This window comes from Mchenga conophoros, linkage group LG8 (assembly GCF_057382185.1).
Source record: "Mchenga conophoros isolate Kocher_MC1m ecotype Shallow Benthic linkage group LG8, M_conophoros_male_GT1.1, whole genome shotgun sequence".
Classification (NCBI taxonomy): domain Eukaryota; kingdom Metazoa; phylum Chordata; class Actinopteri; order Cichliformes; family Cichlidae; genus Mchenga; species Mchenga conophoros.
Window position 1 is genome coordinate 14,114,793 of NC_140533.1, and position 22,458 is coordinate 14,137,250.

The window sequence follows — 22,458 nt, forward strand, 5'->3', positions numbered from 1 at the left end:
TTATTGAGCTGAAGTTAAGTGAAATTTGTATCTCTTTAAAGGAAGTGGCAGCATTGACATCCCTGTCCTTTGTATGCTGATATCAGGGGAAGCAGACACGCTGAAGGTACAGTCTCTGCTTTATGTTTTGATTATCACAAAAATCTTGTGAATTAGCATTTAAATTGTGGAAATGTTTCTTTTTGATTGTTTTTGTAATGTCTGTCAGAGAATGGATCTCTCTCTGAAAAACTTTATCCCCTGGCTGGTTGTGGCTGGCTCAGGAGGCTTGGCTGATTTCCTGAGTGATGTCTTGGAGAACCTGTCTTCAGCTCCAGCTGTGCCGTCCTCTGGTGAAGGCAACAATGAGGCTCTTAAAGCTCCCAAGGTGGATCTCAAAGACAGAGTGGCAGAACGGTTTAAGAAGCATTTTCCTTCAGAAACAGAGACTGACAAACTAGTTGAACAGGTGAGTGCTGACAACAGAAACATTGCATTGGCTCTTCGTCTGCAGAAGAGTTGGGGGAAAGACTTTCTTGAAACTGTTATTTGGTTCAGCATAGTGAAAAGAAAAAGCTAACTCACTCACAAGCTGTGATTATGGGTGTTTTTATAGAACCAAAGCATACATGGTATGGCATTATTTTTGTGCCACTATTCTGAGCGCACGTAAAAAAAATTGCAGGTGCAAGTGTTGCATTTTGAGCGAAGAAAAGCTAAATTTGAGTGAACGAACTTCATTGCTGCGTGGAAAAAATGTATTTCAGTGTTTGCTATTATCCATACACACACACACAATAGCAGCCCCACTCGCTCAGTTTTTGCTTTTGTGCTCGCTTGCAACTCAACTCTTTCTATACACCGTTATATTTGTGCCACAAAACCAGCCAATCACAGACTTGGATGCAAAAAAATCTGATTGGCTGTTCTGGTCTCCAAACAGCTCGAAGTGACGAAATGCAATATCCCAGAATCCATTTCGTCCAAAACTCAATCAAGGCAGTGGCAGGGGAACACAGAGTGACAGAGTTTGAAATATTACTCTTTCTGGGTCACAAAATAAACGTTTAAGATATTTTCATGTGAGAATGTTGCTGTGTAAACTTCAAATACCTGCTCGATTCATCAAGACATCACATATTTGCATAAGTGCTCTAAACGTTTTCGGAGATGCCTGTTACCCACCAAGTTTGTTCACTCAAATTTAGCTTTTCTTCGCTCAAAATAAATTTCTCCTCAAAATGCAACACTTGCTACTGCAATTTTTTTTTACGTGCGCTCAGAATAGTGGCACAAAAATAACACCATATACATGTAGCATATATGTATAATGCAATTGTTCAATAGCACTGGATCAAAATCAAAACCTAATACCCCCAAAAAGTAGTTTTACAATAGATTATTGTATTAGTGTTGAGTGTGAATGAAAATGTGATTAAACAGGGTATTCAATTACAAAAATTATATAGCAGTGCTCAGCTGAAAATTAGCTGAAAACTTGGATCAATTTTGCATGGCATGCAGTGTGCTTTTAAAATATCTAGGTAAACTGGAAAAGTGGAGGACAAAAAAGTGAGATGCCTAAAATTTATCCACAGAAGATCGGGAGGATCTGATAGTCACGAAATAAAAAATAAAAATAAAAGTTTGGTTGATTCATCTGCTTTTTATGGGAGCCTCAGAATAAATGGTAGCTATTAGTAGAAAGATGGTCAAGAAAAGGCTGAAGTATAATAAATAATATAAAAACTGGACTGAAAATTAATGACAACAGGTCTGATGGCATGATGTGTCCTAATATGAAAATTGATAGATTGATTGACGTATCAATTGAATTAAAGATGTATGGTGGAGGTCAGGAGAGAGGTACAATAGTGAATGTCTGCTTTGTCTTCTTTGCACGGTGTGCAGTGTACCCCTGTAAATTTTCAGGAAACTGGACAGGTTTGACCATTGAACCTGACATTGATTATTTTCAATTAGCTTTCTAAATAATATTAATATTTATGTTAATATTATTATATTAATATTTACATATTATGGTTAATATTATAATATTTGTGCTTCTACCCATTTCTTTACACTCTGAGAGAAAAATGTGAAATACTGCTATTAATATTCGCCTTAACTAAGATGAGCGGTTCTGTGTGGACCGTTCTTTACTTATCAGGTGTTGGCACCCTGTTCCAGGATGTGTGTTCAAGAATCGCTGATTTTAGCATTTGTTATTCAGTCAACAACATACTGTGGAGTAGATCTGCCCTCAAGTTTGTTTCTTAGTAAACAAAAAACTGTTTGCTACAGTTTATGATCAGGCAATAATAATACTAACCACAACAACAGCAACGGCAACAGAAACAACAAAGGCAATAATAATAGTGATAAAGAATTCGGTTATTCAAGACTGAACTGCTTAAAGACCATCCATCCATCCATCCATTCATCCGGGGCTGGGTCGCGGGGGCAGCAGCCCAAGTAGAGAAGCCCAGACCTCCCTCTCCCCAGCCACCTCCTCCAGCTTATCCGGGGAACACCAAGGCGTTCCCAGGCCAGCCGAGAGATATAATCTCTCCAGCGTGTCCTGGGTCTGCCCCGGGGCCTCCTCCCCTCCTCGTTAATGTTGCAAATATAAGCATTTATATTCTGATCTTATGTTAGCCTTCACTGATAGATTGTGACTTCATGACATTTACCTTTCACATTTAACTAATAAAAGACCAAAGAAAAGAAAAATGCAGGGCAGCTTTCCAAGTCTTTAATGAAGTTTTATAATAAAACGGAAACACATTATAAATGTATCAGAATGAAACATTTTAAATAAGGAATAGGTATACAGATCATGTAGGGACACAATAAGCCACTATAAACAGATCCGTCTGTGAAGGTTCTCAGTCGTCCAGGTCATCGTAGTTTAAGGAGCTTGGAAAGAAAAGCGTCTGGACTTCTTTGAGTTGCTTGAAGACCTTTCACCTCTCGTTCGAGAAGCTTCTTCAGTTCTAGGGTCAAATGGTGGAGAGTCCCAGATTTAAACCCAGTGGTAGTTTCCCCCCAAAGAGGGACAAAGGACCCCCTAATGATCCTCTACCTAATCACATGAGCCGAGGTGTGAATATGGGTGTGGGTCACAATTAGAGATGGACCGATCCGATATTACGTGTCGGTATCGGTCCGATACTGATCGGATATCGGAGAGAAATAAAAAATTTAATCCGATCCATTAAATATCAAAAAAGCACCTCACAAAACTTGCGACAAGGTGTAACTCGGCTCATAACCGTAGCACGTTGGAGCAGTGTGCTCACGTGATAGAGCGGCTGTGTGTATTTGTAGCCTCACTACCAAACTGGCATTTCATCTCCGAGGAAGTTATCCCAGAGAGAAGTAAAGCAAGTGTGTAAATTCATCTCTGAATGTTTATAAAGCATTCACATGTTAAGCTTAACAACCGATATATGGAGCGACTGCCTCTTCTTGCTGCTACTTCAATCGTGAAACTGCTTAATGATCAGCTGATCGGCTTTTCTGTCGCGAGTCCGTCTCTCTTGTTTGTTTTTGGCCCACTTTGCACCAGAAAGATGAAACCAGCGGCTGAACAACAGCAGCAGGTTTAACCTTGATAAGCTGTTGTTAGAATTTATTTAATATTACTTTCTACACCAGGATCCTTTTCTACGCAGCTGACGGCTGGTAGCTGTGCAGGGGCGGATCTAGCAAAGTTTCGCCAGGGGGGCCGATAGGGCATTAACAGGGAAAAGGGGGCACAAAGACATACTTTTCTTTCTCATTCTCATTTAAAATGTCTAGCTTTTAATCAATAATTATCTGAATCTTACACCCAAAGTTTTAATCTTATGTAAAATATATAGAAGTCCATTACTGTATATAGTAAATGTTAAGTCTAATATACCCTAGTAAGCTATAGTACTTTTTCCTTTGGGAAGGTACCATCTGTGCAGTCTGCAATTCTGTTGAAGAAAGATGTTGAATCTATTTAATTATTCTTGAAAAATAATTTTAAATTTTTTTTCCACACTGCATCAAATTAAAGTTGATTACGTCGATTAAGCATCATGAGGTGGAGGGTGGGGGGTGGTTCCCTATTTTTTTTTGCTGGGAGTTTGCAACCCTATTAGTTAGGTTGCTTAATATTTCTGCTAAGTACTCTTTAAAATACCAGAATAGGAAGGATGGAGTAGGTTTAAGTTTATTAGATTGATCAGTATTGTTGAACTATGAAATATTTTGGGTGCAGTGTATTTTTTTACATACAGGTATAACAGAATAGCTTTAGTGTTGTTGTTTATTTAAACTTGAGTATGAACTTATACAAAATACAGCAATATATTAAAAAAACAGTTTTATTGATTAAAAAACACACTATATCAAATTCATATCGGTATCGGCAGATATCCAAATTTATGATATCGGTATCGGACATAAAAAAGTGGTATCGTGCCATCTCTAGCCACAATCAGCCAGTGTTTCTGGTGAGCTCATTGTGAAACCTAGCCCCACCCTATCATGTGATTTTCTGAGGTAGGATGGCCCAGGATGTAAGTGAGCATTAAGGCGTCTTGGAAGGGGCAGTCCCACAGAGTTTAAATCTGGGACTCTCCACCATTTGACCCTAGAACTCAAGAAGCTTCTTGGATGAGAGGTGAAAGGTCTTCAAGCAAGTTAAAGAAGTCCAGTCCAGGTCTAGATGTAATAAGGTGGGAACTGAACAAAGCCGAAGTGGATCTGGTCGGGTCATAAACTGTACTTAACAGTTTTTTATTTAATAAAAAGTTGAATATGGGAAGATTAACTCCAGAATCTTTTGCTTTAACTATCACATGTCCATAGTAAACTGTGTTTGACCTGTTTCTTGCAGTTTAATAAAAAAAAAAGAACAAGTCTTTTCTTTAATCTTTTTCTAAAACATTTTGTAATCATGTCTCTGTCATTCCTGTTCCCTTCCCATCTTCTGTCTCCAGGCTTTGAGCATTTACCAGAACAGACATTTGATTACAGTCTACCACGGAGAGCATGAGAGTCCAAATGACTTTGACACAGTCCTGCTTAAAACACTTGTGGGAGGTATGTAAGTAGCCTGTAATTTTGCAAAAGAGTCATAACATTAACTTTTAATCCATATTTTAATTTTTATGTTATGTTTGTCTTTTTTAGCAAGTAAGCAACAATCATCAGCTGAGGACAATCCTTATACTGATGAGCTGAAACTAGCAGTAACGTGGAACAGGGTTGACATTGCCAAGACTGAACTCTTCAATGGAGACATCCAGTGGAAGGTGAGGAGGGAAAAAGACACCAACCAGATGTTGCACTGAAAGAAGAATTCATACATAACATTACATTATACAGCCTATTTAAACACCTTTGACTGAAAAACTGTTTAATTCTGATTTTTAGAGAAATATTTGGCACAAAAAATATTGACCTGTCCTAAAACATGATCTCCTTCCTCCAATTAAACAGTATGAAGATTTGGAGGACTCAATGACAGATGCGCTGATCAACAACAAGCCCCAGTTTGTTCGGCTTTTCATTGAGAATGGTTTGAATATCCTGGAGTACCTAACTTATGGCAGGCTGGAAACCCTTTATCGCTCTGTGCCAGATGGGAGCTTACTATATCAGCTGCTACAGCGCTGCCTAGCAGAGCGGCTGGCAATGGTGGAGCGTCACTCACCATCAGAACAACAGAATTCATCCTCAAAAGTGGCAGCAGATAACAATCAGAGCAGACCAAGGAGGGAGTTTACCCTGTTTGAGGTGAATTTTGTAATCAAAGATATTCTGTCCTTTCTCATTAATTAGGCTTAAATTGATTCATTACAAATGTGAAGAAAACCTGACACTGTTGTGCTTATTGTCCCACCCACGTGTTTCCTCAGGTGTCAGAGGTCCTGGAGCTGTTAATGGGTGATGTCTGCCAGCCTTTCTACTACAAAGCTTTGGGCTTTCAGTTCACTTCATCCAAAAGGATGTCTCTGAAGGTACTCTGAACTTTTCAGAACATGCACACAGAGTGTACTTGTGGTTATAGGATTTCTTTTTTCTTTTTTTTAAATTATTGACGTGATAATGAGCATTCTTTTCTTCATTCATCAAAGCGTGCCAGTAAGGTTCTGCGTGGACGTTGCATGTATCAGGACCTGCCCTGCCCTCATCCCTGGGCTTCACTCTTCCTCTGGGCTGTACTGCAAAACCGCAGTGAGATGGCCCTTTATTTCTGGGAGATGGTAAAAGTTCTGAGACAAACTGCAAAAAGGATTTTACTTGTGTTCAGCTGGTTTGAAATCCCCAATAATCAAACTACAGCTTGTTTCTGCATTGTTATTAGTTAAGGAGTGGTGCTTTTCCAGAAGAAAAAAATTAAATTTAATTAAATTAAATTTAAAAAATCCTCTTATACTGATTTATATACTACAGAGTCCTCGGTGTATGAATGGATGAACAGATATTTATTTGAATAAAAACATCAATTTTCAGGTGAAATGAAGTGACACAGCTAGGTGCTCATGGTAACATGTGAAAGTTGTTGGAGTCAGTTAATTACAATATATTTTTAATGATTATTTTATGATGTAAGCGTTGATTGTGTTAAATGTATATCATAATTTTAAATCTTAATCTATAAGTAAATTATTACTATATAACAATCAAATTCAATTGTGATTGTGCATTTTAACATGCTACATTTAAGCATTTACATTTAATTACAGCAAGCCCAGGGCTTTAAGTAGGATTTAAGTGGGCTTCTACTTAAAGTTTCTATCCAGCTTGCAGTAAATAAAAAGCAGCTACTGAACTAAAAATATAAAATACTTTTATATAGTACCTTTAAGTGAATTGCAAGTATCACCAGCTTAGACTTCGTGCAGCAAGTAAATATGTTAATGGCTGTATGTGTCTGCATTACCACTCAGACTACTTTCATTATCTCAGTTCTAAAGAAAGAACTGAGATAATGAAACAGACAATATTAGATACAATGAATTAACTTTTTGCACCTGTTTCTTTGCAGAAAGTACATAATTTGCTGCTTTCCTTTCCAGGCAGGTGAGGCAGTCCTGAGTGCTCTTGGTGGCTGTAAAATACTCAGAGAACTGTCCAAACTTGACGAAGAAACTGAAACCAAACTCTCCATGAAAGAACTGGCCCAGAAGTTTGAGAACCTGGCTCATGGTGTGATTATTTATTATCTAGTTTTGTAATAATTTTATTACATGTCCTTTGAATTTTTCTTTTAACATCTGTTGTAACACAATTGTAGCAAAACCTATCTAACTCTTTACACAGCAGTAACTAATAATTTAATTGCAGTCTTCCAGAATGAGCTGTAATTAAGATTAAGGATAAAATTCCTCCACCGTTGTCTTCTTTAACCCAGAGTGACTCCCACAGAGGTTAATTATCTTGTCAATGGTTTTACATTCCTAGGAAATGGCATCTCAAAACTTTTTAAGCACTTTGTTTAGTTTGATGCTCTGTAAAATCCCTCCATAAAGCTCTTACTATTCATGAGTTATTGAAGAAAATACTGAACTCCTGATTTCTTTTCAGCACTGTAGCCAGTCTGACAAAGAGTCACAGCTCTGTTAGTATTCCTCAGTATTCCTTAACCTTTAAAGGAATACGTAAAAATTAAAATTCTCTCATTTTAAGCATTAGAGAAAAAATATAAAGGTTCATAAACATCTCACAGACATCAATATCTGTGTTGAATACTACAAATATTTATGTAGACGTTTTATCCTCAGTTATTCCTTTATTATGTATTCATTAGACCCCATTCTTACAAGAGTGTTGAAAGAAGTTCAACCATTAGTCAAAGTAAACTTTATTGTCATCTCTGCTATATATAGTGCAGTTCCATTCAGTGAAAAAAAACAAACAAAAAACAATAAATACAAGAAGAATAAGAAATAAATATATAAAATAAATATACACTTTAAAATTAGGGTAAAAAGGATCAATAACAGTCTAAGTTTACAATTTACAGTTGAGTGATTCAAAGTGACCTTGAAGTGGTTTAAAGTGACCAACATGGGCAGGATTCCTGAGAGTGGGATTGTCCAAAGAGCAGCATCTGCATTAATTCATTCTTTGATGTTTTCTATGAATTGTCTATGTACCACAGGCCTTTAAGGTGACAGTAATTAAATGATTGTTCTAATAGTCATTACTTGACCCAGCTAATTGTTGGACAACACCAACCTTCCTATTATCTCAAAAATTATTGAAAGGGTACTTGTAAAACACTCATCTGCAAAGCAATGCTTTGTTTAAAGATAAGCTGTTCTATCCATCTGCTGGTGCAGAGCCCCAGTTGTCTTGGGACCGCGGCCACCAACCACACATGCTTTGCCTAGGAGCTTGGAAAGAAAAGCATCTGGACTTTTTAAAGTTTCTCGAAGGCGTTTCACCTCTCGTCCAAGAAGCTTCTTCAGTTTTAAGAACAATTGGTTGAGGCCCAGCCCTACTGGGAGTGGGAAGAGACAGTAAATGGGGGAAGCTCTATGTCAGTAGTATTACCAGACAAGGATTTTATTGTCTCAAAAAATGAAAGGGGTTTGGAGATCATTTCAAGCCTCCACAAGAACATGCTCAGCTTTGGCTTTTCTAATGGCGACTGAGCCTGTATTGCACAGCTGCCTGAAAAGCAGCTAATTAGTATGCAGGTTAGTTCTCCTGGCCTTTGCCAATGACACATTTCACTCACAGAGTAGCTTAACTAGATCAGGAGAAAACGAGCAGAATTTTTTTTTCATGTCTCGTTTGCAATCATCCATGTCTTGTTCTTGAGAATTCAAATGTTTCTGACTGATTTTCACTGATATCCAGATGATACCCAGCTTTATCAATCCATGAAGCCAGATGACACAGTAATTAGTTTCAGGAATGGCTTAGAAACAAAAAGACTTGGATGATGCCTAATTTCCTGCAACTAAATTCAGACAAAAGAGAGGTTATTGTTCTTGGCCCTAAAAATCTTGGTGTCTAACCAACTCCTTAGTCTGAATCTGATTGCCAGGGCCTCCAGTGACACGTGACAGTCTTTTTTACCAGCATATTAGACAAATATGCTGGACTAATTTCTTGCATTTGCACAGTATCTCTAAAATTAGAAAAAGCTTTTCTGAAAAACAGATACTGAAAAACTAGTTCATGCATTTATTACCTCTATGTTGGGCTATTGTAATTCATTATTATTAAGTTGTCCTAAAAACCTTTCAGATGAGTACTAACCAGGGACTAGAGAAAGAGAGGCCATGCCTCTCATATTAGGTTCTTCATTGGCTGCCTGTTAAATCCAGAGTTAAATCCCTCTCCTCACATGCTTGAGCTTGAAAAAATAGGCCTTGTCAAAGATCTCAGAGTGCTTGCTCACAGGGAGTTGCAAACTGAAGTTTACCATACAACACAAAGCACCTTTAGGTGATTTGTAAACTGACACTATAGAAATAAACTTGAATGTCATGTCTTTTGTCCACTTTACCTCAGATATCTTCAGCTCTTGCTATCGGAGTAATGAACACCGTTCCTTCACCCTGCTAATTAGGAAGTCTCCTGTCTGGGGTCACAGCACCTGTCTTCAGATGGGCGTGAGTGCTGACGCTCGGCTTTTCTTCAGTAACGATGGCGTACAGGTGTGTTCAGTTTTTAACCTCTTTCATTCGTGTGATTTTTCTCCCCCTGCCCTGTACGGCAGTTTAGCGATCAGAACTGTTGTCTGAAGGCCAAAAAATGGCAAACAATTTTCACAAGTCAAACATGTTGGCATTTGCTATGGGTGACCAGAAAGAAAAGAGAAAGAAAGTGAAGATTGGAAGAGGGTTAACAGAAAGAGAGGGAGAGAAAAATAGATGAGAAGAAGAGGGATACAGAGGGATGGAATAAATAAAATACAGCAGAAAACCATAGCAACAACCAACATGTGCATGAATAAAAATGACAAAGTTACAGAGCAGCTTACAGTACTAATGATATAAAATATATTTAGAGGCAGCAGCCCAAGATAGTGTGTGTCCGTGAGCACCTGTGATCACACCTGTGTGTATGAACGCGCATGTGTTCATAAGTGTCTTAACGCATTTTGAATCATCCAGGTAAGGATATCCCAAAAGTTGATTCTATTCATTTAGTTGTAGCGTTTTCAGTGAGAGAAATATTTTGTCACTCATCTAATTGACTTCTAACGAAACTGGCACCACTGACTGACAGTGTATCATCAGGTCATCATCACTTTCATGATCATTGATATGCAAATTATCATGACCATTTACCAACAACCACTGATCAAAAGACCCCTGATTAATGGCCATGAGTACAGAGTTCACCCACAGAGAGTTGGGGAATGGCCGCAATCACAGCAGTCCTCCTCTATCCCTGGTCCTCTGTAACGTTTTTAACCTAATATGCTGTTTTTTTGCCGCCAAGACTGACGTCATCTACAGGATTTTCCTCTCTCATCCCAGCCCCGTTAATGTAATTTCCAATAGTACATGGGCATTCAATCTGAAGTATCAAATCTTTATTTTAAACATATAAATAACAGATGTTAATAAACATAAAAACGCTATCCAAAAAAGCTGTCATATTTGCATGAAAAAATATTGAACATTTTCTGTTTATTAACGCTTACTTATTTAGGTCATTGTATACAATGACCATAGATTTGATTGTATACAATCAAATCTATAAATATACACTATCATTGAATGAGACCATGTAATACACAACAGTACAATCATTTGAATTATAAATGAATTCAGTACAAAGTAAAAATGGCATGATGCTTCAAAAAATAATACATCCTAACTTCATGTTTAGCCAGTGAGCTGCTGTTGATTGATAAGGACTGCTTTTCTGTCTTCTTCCAGTCTCTGCTCTCCCATATCTGGTGGGGTGATATGAAGAGGAAAACAGAGGTCTGGAAGCTCCTGCTCACTTTCTTCTGCCCCATCCTCTGCTACACCAATCTCATCTCTTTCAGGTAAAATTCTCTTTTTTTTTTCAGATGAAAGGCTTGGAATTTTATTTGGTATTTTTTAAACCTTTACCTCTTATTTTACCTCATAGAAAACAAGATAATCAGTTGGAAGAGGAGGAAGGAATTCCTAATGAGGATGGGCCAGACCAGGACACTAACAGTCTCTATGGGACCACCGTCTTCTCTTTCGCTGAAATCAAACACCAGTAATATTTCTACTTGCACTCTTCAGTGTTAATCTGTAGAACATCAGTTTGTTGTCTTTATGTTATTGATTTCCATTAGCTAAAGTCTAATAATTAAATCAATTTTATTTTTCTTACAGCAGTGACGTTGATTCAGAAGTTCACAGGAGTGGTACTATTAAAGGTGAGTCCTGTTTAAAAAGTCATCTTTGAATAAGTGTTGTTACTCACTACAAGAAGAAAACCTGACTAAAGAAATGATTCTTGTCTCTATATGCTGTCATTTTACTCACTTTCCAATCTGTATTTATAATCCTTGATACAGGTGTACCTTACCGACCACCACAGCGTCCATTCATAGTGTCACGCTGGTGTCAGTTCTGGTTTGCACCGGTCACCTCTTTTCTGGGCAACGTCCTGATGTACTTCCTGTTTCTCTTGTTTTTCGCCTACGTGCTGTTGGCTGATTTCAAGCCCCCACCACCCTCAGGTCCAGGTGCTGCTGAGTGTGTGTTGTACTTCTGGGTATTCACCATCGTTTGTGAGGAGATACGACAGGTGAGTGAAGAGACACGTCTTACTTAGAACTTTATATCCAGACAATTTTGGTAGCTATAGAAAATGTAAAGGGAAGAATTGAAAATAATAACTGAACTATTCCCAAAGTGCTATTGCAATACTGTGGTTAACATGCTCCTGTGTCACAAAAAAATATTAGATTTTAATGGTTGTTACTGATTTCATATAACTTAACAAATGCACTGAAGATTAAAAGAAATCACATAAATTCAAATCTTATTCCTGTTGGATTTTTACTTGGTCTTTAAAATGACAACAGCACATAGAGAGTGGTTTTCTGTGTTTGGATACATGTCACCTGTTTATAGTTTGGTATAGCTTTTTTCTACTTGTTTTAACTTTTATCTTCTTCTTCAAGACAATTTTTTTGGGGACGATGACTTGGCGTCAAAGGTTCAGACTCTACATTAAGGATGTGTGGAATAAATGTGACCTCACTGCCATCACCCTGTTCATTATAGGACTAATTTGCAGGTATGGACAAGAAATAAAAAATAATAAATGTTAATGCTGGATTATTGAAAAAAAAACTTGAATGAAGCTTTGTCATTGCAAATTGTAACATTTGTATAAGTGCTGTCCTTAGTTTGTGTCTATGGATGTAACGTGGCATAAATAATTTCCTTTCATCTTCCCCCAGAACTTTTCGTCACTTAAATTTAAAATATTTTCTCCTTTAAAAAAAAACAAATTTTACAGGTTTGCCACCAGGTGGTGCTGCTACCTTACTGATTCAGCTTAACTGTGCTTGTGTTACAGGATGTTCCACTTGTCACATGAATTTGGCCGGGATATGCTTTGTTTGGACTACATGGTCTTCACCCTTCGACTTATTCACATTTTTGCCATTCACAAGCAGTTGGGGCCAAAAATCATCATTGTAGGAAAGATGGTGAGAAAGTTACCATCAGTTTATGGGGCACCGTTTGTAAAGTGAAACATGCTGAAATTAACGGCAACATTTTTCCACACTTAGCTCAGAACTTCACAAAAACATGGTTTTTCGAGTAATTTTTTTCAACATTTCCTAAAATATTTGTAACTTTTCATATTTAAAACACAATTTTAAATATTAAATCTAAATGTTTAATATTAAATCTAAATATTATATTTAAATCTAAATGTTAGAGGAAACTAAATATTTAGCTAACATGCAAATTTATTGTAAGGATCAATGGGAATACCAAAATAAATAAATTTCTACATGAGCTTTGTGAGATTTGATAAGTATCTGAGGCTGAGACCACAGGACTGTAAAACATGATTGTTGGGGTTCATTTCTGTACTAAACAGTCATTTCAAGATTAGCTAATTGTTATTTACTAACTAATGTTGATCATGAGACTAAAGTCATCTCACTTTGTTAATATAATTATAATATGGCTAATATTATAGTCATTATATTAATCATTATTCGTTGATACAACAAACACAGCAGTGCTACTAATACAAAATACTCAAAGCTTCATAGAACTGAAACAAACATTTATTTTAGGTTGTTAAATCCTCCCAATTCTTTCGATCTTTGGGCTGAAGGAAGGACAGTACTCGGTGTATAGATGCTCAACAATCCTTTATTCCATACAATTCAACACTTTAAGAGCACAAACCATCCGGATGGGGAGACATGCATGAAGAGGGTCACAGCAAATCTCAAACTGGTGGAGGGTTACTCAAGCTCTTATAGCCTCTTTTGGTCCCCACTGTTAAGGTTCAAAATATTGGGGATGGACACCAGAGGAAAAACCCACAATAACAACACTGGTCCGGTCGGGTTGAGTCAAACGATGATTTAATGATCACACACGTGGGAGATGGACAGCCCTTTATCAGAGCCTCTCTCTTGTTCTAAGTGTTCAGTGTGGTACCGCTCCTTTTCGTTGGCGCGGCGATCTCCTCCTAGGCTGCTCTTCTTTCTTCGACCTTCCGGGTAGACCACCAGTCGGTCCGTTGCACAGGTGTGAGGGTTTATTCTGCCTCTCAATTTCACCTGTGTTGGGTGGAGATTGATCCTTCCCCACCAAGCCCTCGTGCGCGGCCGCGCACTGCGTCCAGTGATACCAGGTGTCGCCTTTCCCCTTCAGTTGGACCGCTGTCGCCGTCTGAGCCGATACCTCATCATATGGACCAGTCCAGCGGGGCTCCTTCCACTTGCGTTTGATGACTCTCAGCCACACTGTTTTCGCGTCCGGGACCTCTCCTTCTCCTGTGGGCCCTTCACCAGCCGCCTGTTTTGTGAAACTGGACACAAGCGCCTTTAACTCGTTCCAGTAGTCTGCGTGGGACCGGTTCCCCTTTTTGTCCCGTTCAACCGAGCCCACCGTCCAAGGTGCCGGAAACTGTCTCCCGGTTTGCAGCTCGTATGGTGTAAAACCTGTGGATTGATTAACAGAACATCTTATGGTCATCAACGCAACCGGCAGGGCTGCGACCCAATTTAGCCCTGTTTGCGCGCAGATTTTTGCCAATTTGTTTTTCAAATTTAGGTTCATTCTTTCTACTTTTCCCTGAGACTGAGGATGATAGGCCGTTCCAAATTTATGCTGGACGCCCAACATTTTTTCTACTCTTGCCAAATCTTGATTTTTAAAATGGGTTCCATTATCTGATCTAATTCTTTTGGGGAACCCATGACGAGGAATGTAATGATTGATTAAACACTTAATGACAGTCCTAGCATCCTCCTTTTTTGTAGCCCAGGCCTCTGGCCAGCCGGTCAGAGCATCTACACATACTAACAAATATCTTACACCGCCAGGCCCGGAATCAATCATATCAGTGAAATCAATAACAATCTCCTCTCCCGGCCTCTCAGGGGGCCGAAACTTACCCACTTCCGGTTTTATTGCTGGCTTAGGATTGTGTGCCCCACAGATTAAGCACATCCTGGCCTTCTCCCTTATCATTCATCGCAGCTCAGGATGCCACCAATGACACAAGTTTCTCTCCATCTGGGCTATCCCCACGTGGGCGAGTCCGTGGGCTTCATCCACCTTCTGTTCTGCCATTTTGGCTGTCAGCACGGGGCGCCCGTCTGGCCCCCTCCACAAATGTCCATCCTGCCAGGCTCCTTTGTTTTTCCACACCCCCTTTTCCTCTGGGGATGCCTCCTCCTGGGCCTGTTTGACTTCCTCAATCAGGTCAACAGATATCTCCTCTTCTGGAGTTACCTGTATCATTTGTCTCCGTCCTTTGTAGCCTGCGGCCTCCTTCGCGGCTTCGTCCGCTCTCTGGTTTCCTTTTTCCACCATGCTGGTTCCTTGGGAGTGAGCTTTGCATTTTATAATACTCACCTCCTCTGGGTCAGCCAAGGCCTTTTCCAGTTCCTCCATTTCATGTTTGTGGGAAATAGGTGCATTGGTTGCTGTTCTGAATCCTGCTCTTTTCCACTGAGGCAGCTCCACATGCGCTGCTCCAAACGCATATGCCGAATCGGTGTAGATGTTCACTCTCCTGTTCTTGGCTAGTCTCAAAGCTCAAGCTAGGGCTATCACTTCAGCTCTCTGGGCCGACTGCTTTCCCTCAATCCTTCCTGACTCTCTGACCTGATAATCTCCTTCTACTCTGCAAACCACCGCATACCCTGCTTTCAGTCCTCCTTCGTCTCGGTGGCAACATCCATCGGTGAACCAGTCCTCAGCTCCCGGTATGGGTTCGGCCTTCAGGTCCTCTCTAATCTTTTCCTCAATCTGTGCTCTTTTGGCGCAGTCATGTGGTTCCCCTACACCCATTAAATCTGCCATGTTAATTCCTTCATGTGTAAATGTCAAATTTGGGGCCTCTAAGACTTTGCTCAGTCTCTGTTGTGCCCGTGGTGACATACAAAATGCTTGTGAATTCACGTATGCCACTATACTATGTGTAGTAAGTATTTTTAGTGGGTGTTCTCTCACTACATGTGCTGTTTTTTGGATAATTCTAGTGACCCCTGCTGCATGTTGTGTGCATGTAGGATGCTTTGCTTCTGTTGGGTGTAGTTTTACACTAACATACATGAGCACATCTCTACCCCCCCCCCCCCCCCTTTTTTTCTGAAACAACACTCCATTTACAACTGAGTTTGTTTCAGAAACATCCAAATAGAATGGCTCATCATAATTGGGTGTGGCTAAATCTGAGGCCCTTGACAAATCCTGTTTTACCCTAATAAATGCGGCTTCGGCTTCAGGCGTCCAAAGCAGCTCAGCCTTAAGGTTTCGAACGCCAACTTGCTTCATTAGGCCCCTTAAAGGGGCAGTTTTGCCTGCATAATCCGGAATGAACTGCCTGCTGTAACCTGTTAAACCAAGAAAAGAAAGCATTTCTCTCACAGTCCGCGGTTTTGGGTGTGTCAGAATTTGGTCTCTGTGTGTGTTCATCAAACCCACTGATTTGTGTGCGATTACCCGGCCCAAAAAGGTCACTTCAGGGCGAACTAACTGCAGCTTGTCTTTACTTACTTTAAAGCCGCATTCCGCCAACCTATTCAACACAACGAGCGACGCCGCTGTACAATCCGCTGCTGACGGGGCTGCAATGAGAAGATCATCAACATATTGTATTAATGTACAATCATCAGGCAAATTACATGACGACAGTATGGATCTGAGACTGTATGCAGACAGTCTCAGATCTTGTCTCAAAAAACACATCACCATAGTTTTATGAAATCAGGGTATTAGAACGCCCCCTCATGCGTAGTGACAGGTGTAATACAATCAATGTTGACAATTTTATTTAACACAAAGAATAACATTGTCTCCTTCGCAAGGGCAGACGCTGACTGCCCCCGTCTCCTGGAACCGTCTGTACCCTGCTAAGACACAACATGGCAGCTACAAGGACTCTTTCATTTACTCAGACCATCAGTGTGTATTGCTCTAAATCAAGTATATAATATTAAATGAATATTGCTGGATCAGCTACTTCTACTTAAAACATATTAAAACATGACTAAGCACAAAATCACCAAGAATAACATCTTATAAGTGCTGTGTAAGCGCGTGCGGCCTTCCAAGCTCAAAGCCTTTGCCCTCCATAGATCAGCCAGACTCGCGCTGGCTGTAGCTTTTAACCTTTAATTAACTTGAGCACAACTCTAGAATAAGCAACAAACTGCAATGTGTATGGAATGATCATGGTTACATCTGCAATGGAAAATCATGTTATTATTCTGGTACCTGTAAGAAAAGATCAAACTAAAGTTATCACCATCACTGTAATGCAAAGAATAATGTAAGGTCAAAAACTTCAATTTATGTTTAATGCAAAGCTGGTTATATACTTCTGATGAACTAATAATGCCATATTAAAATATTAAATGATAATGAGAAAAACATCCCCTCCTTATTCTACACCACCTAGTCGTAAAAACCTAAACATTCACATTCTTTCTAACTCCTAGCGAGCCTGACTTATGGCCTTGGCTCCCTATTTTGTCTGCCTTCAACAACAGTGGTGAAGGGGGTGAAGCTACCGTGGAATGTGCTCTCTGTCTCCTCTACTATCAGAAAAAGCAAGGTCCTGACTCTCTGAAAACAGTATTTCTTATAACTCAGCAGTATAATGCATCATAAACAATATCATTCATTCACACTGAATCAGCAGTCTAATGTAATAGGAATCAATTTAACAAATGTAATAGTTATCACCTTCTTCTAATTCAGGAGAATACTGCAAACTAAAACTACATAATAATTTCACAATCTTTAATTAGGGGTATAACATAGCATAAAATAATATTATAATCCCACAAGGTCCATTCTGCTGCTGATACATACTTTAGGTTTCTGAATATTAAACTTGTTTCTGCCTTTCATACTGTGTAACCTGAAGGCCCTGAGTACTTTCTCCCACACTGACAAATGATAAAATTATTTGAACATTACCTAATAAGACTGATTCAGGACAGACAATTAGTTATTTTAAACTTTTCTAGCAGTCCTTCACAAACAGGGAACAGTCTGTCTAGTCTCTCCATGTGTCAGCTGCTGCTGGCTCTTCCTCCTCCTCTTCCTGCTTCCTGCTTGTGCCGTGATATTCAGGACCGCAAACCGAGCAGCATCACTGACTTTCAGCTCGTTGTATTTGTGGACTGACTTTAATTATCCATAAAATCATCACATTCTCTGTAAGATTAAGGTTGACTATTGAACAGTGTATATTTTAAAGTAAAGGCTTTAAGTAAACACTGAAAGTACTAACATCGCTAATGTCACATAACTCTGTGGCCAACGGTAATGTTTTAATGTTCTTCCTTATTCAACATTTGCACATAAATAAGTGACATATTGTTCAGTACTTTTAAAAGTTTACTCTTCGGCCGCCTCGCTTCCACCATTTTTTTTGGCAAAATTATGCACACCCACCATCGCGCTATGAAGTCTGGTATATGTTGGGCCACGAAGTCTACACCGCCACATCCCTTAAATTCAGGGAAATGAAGGACGCATTTGAGGGCCGCATTTCGAGCAGCCTTTGAATTGGGACAGCCTTCGTCACGTCGCTGTAATGTAATCGGCCTTAAAATGGCCTTTAAGGCTGCAGACCCTAAATTGGGATACAGCCTGTGTCTGCTCTCCCCTGATGGTCACTTCTCAATGCCATGAGCTGCTTCACTTCTTACCTACGAGCATGTCCAGCGATTTAGCTGGACTTGTGCTGCAGCGATTGTGAAGTGGAGACTGCAGCTGCTGAGAGAGCACTACTGCTGAACCTTTGGATGGTCGACAAAACGGATCTTCCAATGTTTTCAGCTAAATGGCTGGACGTGCTGGTAGGCAAGAGGTGAAGCAGCTCATGGTGTTTAGCACACTTTTGCACCGGAGGGTTTTCGTAAAGCTTTTATTTTGATATTTTCCGTTGAATTTGCATGTTAGCTAAATATTTAGTTTCCTTTAACATTTAGATTTAACATTTAGATTTAAATATAATATTTAGATTTAACATTTAGATTTAATATTTAAAATTGTGTTTTAAATATGTAAAGTTACAAATATTTTACGAAATGTTGTAAACAATTACTCAAAAAACATGTTTTTGTAAGGTCTAGAGCTAAATGTGAAAAAATGTTACCGTTAATTTTTGCATGTTTCACTTTACAAACAGCGCCCCATATTAGTTGGCATTACAACTGCGGTACACTCATTATGTTTACATATATAATGGCTAAAACAAGATCACAATTTCCTCTTGTTTAGATAAAGGATATCTTCTTCTTCCTCTTCTTCCTGGGTGTGTGGCTCATGGCGTATGGAGTTGCCAATCAGGCTCTGATCTACGCCTATGATCCAAACCCGAATCGCATTTTTCGGAGAGTTTTCTACAGGCCATACTTGCACATCTTTGGACAGATCCCTGTGGAAGAGATGGATGGTACATGTGTTTGTGCAACTGGCATAAAAATAAGAAAATCTGTGTTAAAGCTGAAATTTCTTTTAAAATGCTGCAGTTTCCTGGAACCTACTTTCATCACAGCAATTTGAAATTGAGTGTTATTATAATTTTAACCATTTCTTATTTTTCCAATTTATTGCAGTGGGCAAGGACTGGGATATCACTTGTACACACAATGTGACTTTGATTGAGAGCGGTGAAGAGCCGTGTAGAAGTCATGAGAGTAACTGGCTGGTAGTGATTCTGCTAGTTGTATATCTCCTGGTCACCAACATCCTGCTCATCAACCTGCTTATTGCCATGTTTAGGTAAAGAACCAGTCTGTCATTATGTTTCTCTGGCTGCATTCACAAACTGAATGGTTTGACTCAGTGGCTCTGATCTGCTTGTATCCACACAGCTACACTTTCTCTAAAGTGCAGGAACACAGTGACATCTACTGGAAGTTCCAGCGTTACAACCTGATTGCTGAGTACCACTCCCGTCCTGCTTTGGCTCCGCCTTTCATTATCCTCTCACACATCAACCTCTTCATCAAGAGGGTCATCCGCAAAGTGCCCTCTGTAAAGATTCACCACTTTGGTCAGTATTGGATCAGGGGTGTTACTCTAATAAGTTATTGTTACTTAACTCTAAAAAATCAAATGCTGAGTGAGGAATCCACGCATGATTAGAATTAGGTAATTTCTTAAATGTCTTCTAAATTTCATTTGGTAATTGTGGGTTTTGGTTAAACAGTGCCAGCCCTGTTATCACTCAGTTACTAACTGAAAATGGCAGTGCCAAGTTAAAAGACTAGGCTTTTTGTTTACTTGCTCACTGACCTCAGTTTAGCAGTGATGAAAGCATGAAAACTAAATTGAAAAGTAATCATTTCAACTCTTGGTCTTTTCTATCAGTGTTAGACTTGGAACCAAAGGCAGCTAACAGATTATCAACGTGGGAAACGATTCAGAAGGAAGACTTCCTGACTGCTCAAAACAAGATCCAGAAAAGCAGCGACTCAGAAAGGCTCAAACGGATGTCTGCCAAGTGAGCACCTTCATCCTCCACTGTAGCAGCATTATTTATTACTGTGTGACTCCATCATTCTGAAGTAAATGTATCTTTGTTTATATAGGGTAGATGGTGTGCTTAAACATCTGAGTGAAAGCAGAGACTTTGAACACAGACTACGGTCTCTGGAGAATCAGGTAAAATTGAAGCTCCAACTTATCATTTTGTACCCTTTGATTCATTCATGATACATATGTGGAGCTGCTGTGAAAGGGCATGTCTGCAGAGTTAAATTATTCTAAATATAGGTTAAAGCACTTCATAGCAGGTGGCAGTTGGCAAATTACATTAAGAGGAAGTTGAAACATAGGGAAAATACCTACTGTACAGCAAAAAGACAGTTTCAGGTTGGATAATGTGAAGTTGTTTCCTGGTTGATGTAAGAGTTATTTTGTGTGAAGGTAAGTAATTCTTTAGTAAGTACTTTCATGGTTTGGAGAATGTCACATGAAAGAAACAGATGCAGAACTTAAACTAACCAACTTAGTGCAATCAGTGGTATAAATGCGTGCATGTGCAAAGAAATTGTGTAGGCAATACCATCTAGCGCAGAAAAGAAAACCAATTTCTAAATGTGTCTGAGAGAAGAGAGCCATTCAAGAAGTGAACTGAGGGCTTTTATGTAGCACTGGCAAACAGGGGCCAGGCTTTGCCACTGTCATTGCTTGGAAACAGGCCACAATAGCTTTTCCAATGCCTACAGATGAGACCTGCCACATAACAGGTTGAAAGGAAAGGATGAGATGAGTTGTCAGAGATAGGAAAAAAATAGCTTTTTTCAAGTGGTTTTTCTTGAGGTTTAAAAATGGCTATTCTCTCAGATACAGCTTTATGTTATTCTGCTCTTTATTTCCAGATGGATTATTGCTCTAGTGCCCTCAGCTGGGTTGTGGATACTTTAGCACAAGGAAGCACATTCAAACCTCCTCGCCCCCCACCTGCATCACGAGGTATGATTACAAAACAACCTGCAATATTCCAATATTGCTTTCAATACAAACTCAGCTAGCCTAATCTTATTTTAAAAATATTTATATTACTTTTTTTGTGCTAAAATTGGTCCCTCTCACTTTTATTATTCTATCTGTTCTTCTACACAGACGTGGTACCCTCCCCTTGCAGCTCAACTTGATTAAATGACGCTTTAAATCAAGGAGAACACCTTCACTCATGTTCTTTTGACAACTTCTGTTGCAGTCTGCCACCATGAGCCTCACCGAACTGTTACCAATGCTTATAAAAGCAAAAAAAAAAAAAGAAAAGTATTTAGCCTATGCCATGTATTTTAGATAGATAGATAGATACATACATACATACATACATACATACATACGTACGGAATTTTAAAAAGTATTCTGATGTAATCTGTAGAGTTACATTATGAGCATCACAATACTTTTATTCAGTTCAGTTACACTTTAAATATATGAGTTGTATTGGTATGTCTGCATTCTTGTTCTTTAAGTATAACATTTTCATACCTAATAATAAATAAATGTTTACTAGAAATACAAAATAATAACCCTATTTCAACAATTTTTAAGCATTTAATTAGTAATAATAACTAGCCTGGCTGCAGGTGTATCATTGGATGTCAGTCGCAGTTGCTAAAAGGCAGGGTTTGTTTCTTTTGGACACAGACGGGGTTGCTGTATACTTCTATTTGTAGCCTAGTACTAACCTAGTTAGCTAATGGGTCCTGCTATACATTTACAGTTATGTGAAAGGGACAATGCACACTCTTTTTACCTATCAGCACATGACACATCCCCAATTTCAAAAAAGTGTATAAAGTGTAAATAAGCAATGCAATGATTTGATGTCTTGGTTAGTTATAGACCAATGTCCAATCTCCTTCTTATCTGAAGCATTCTTGAAATAGTGGTAAAACAGCTACAGCAAGTAATCATTTGCCGGGCAATTATAAATATGAAGTTTAACTTGGGTTTCAAAATTCGTCACAATACAGAAAAGGCATTGGTGAATGTGTTGATATGTAGATGTTAATGTAATGATAAGGTTTACCAGCAGGGGGCACTGTATTTAAGAAAGCTCATGAATGCCTCCAGGGGAGCACATAAAAGAAGACTGGTCTGTGGCGTGACTGGATGAATGGTGTTAATAAAATGTTTGGGGCGGTAGCTCGCAAGAGATAAATGGATGCTGTGTTATTTTTAACAAGCACTATGAAGACAACACAGTGAAGGATAAAAATCATCTGGCTTTTTCAGTGAGCACAGCGCAGACACATAAGCTCTCTACAGAATGCATTGTATTTTTGAGCTC

At 39.1% G+C, this 22,458-nt stretch overlaps 1 protein-coding gene across 2 annotated transcripts in view; it reads left to right on the top strand.

Annotated features, from left to right (window-relative positions):
* Positions 1-22,306, top strand: part of LOC146568372 (transient receptor potential cation channel subfamily M member 4-like) — a 29,551-nt gene extending 7,245 nt beyond the window's left edge. For both annotated transcript variants that reach the window (XM_085284375.1, XM_085284376.1), the window contains exons 7-28: positions 42-106; positions 209-448; positions 4,956-5,058; positions 5,149-5,270; positions 5,458-5,754; positions 5,877-5,978; positions 6,096-6,224; positions 7,041-7,170; positions 9,490-9,635; positions 10,869-10,981; positions 11,068-11,184; positions 11,304-11,347; positions 11,489-11,721; positions 12,101-12,216; positions 12,502-12,634; positions 18,921-19,095; positions 19,259-19,424; positions 19,517-19,698; positions 20,016-20,148; positions 20,237-20,309; positions 21,029-21,122; positions 21,273-22,306. In XM_085284375.1, the coding sequence (XP_085140501.1) occupies positions 42-106; positions 209-448; positions 4,956-5,058; positions 5,149-5,270; positions 5,458-5,754; positions 5,877-5,978; positions 6,096-6,224; positions 7,041-7,170; positions 9,490-9,635; positions 10,869-10,981; positions 11,068-11,184; positions 11,304-11,347; positions 11,489-11,721; positions 12,101-12,216; positions 12,502-12,634; positions 18,921-19,095; positions 19,259-19,424; positions 19,517-19,698; positions 20,016-20,148; positions 20,237-20,309; positions 21,029-21,122; positions 21,273-21,304 (2,945 nt within the window). In that variant the 3' untranslated portion in view covers positions 21,305-22,306. The remainder of the gene's footprint in view (positions 1-41; positions 107-208; positions 449-4,955; positions 5,059-5,148; positions 5,271-5,457; positions 5,755-5,876; positions 5,979-6,095; positions 6,225-7,040; positions 7,171-9,489; positions 9,636-10,868; positions 10,982-11,067; positions 11,185-11,303; positions 11,348-11,488; positions 11,722-12,100; positions 12,217-12,501; positions 12,635-18,920; positions 19,096-19,258; positions 19,425-19,516; positions 19,699-20,015; positions 20,149-20,236; positions 20,310-21,028; positions 21,123-21,272) is intronic.
* The last annotated feature ends 152 nt before the right edge of the window (positions 22,307-22,458 follow it).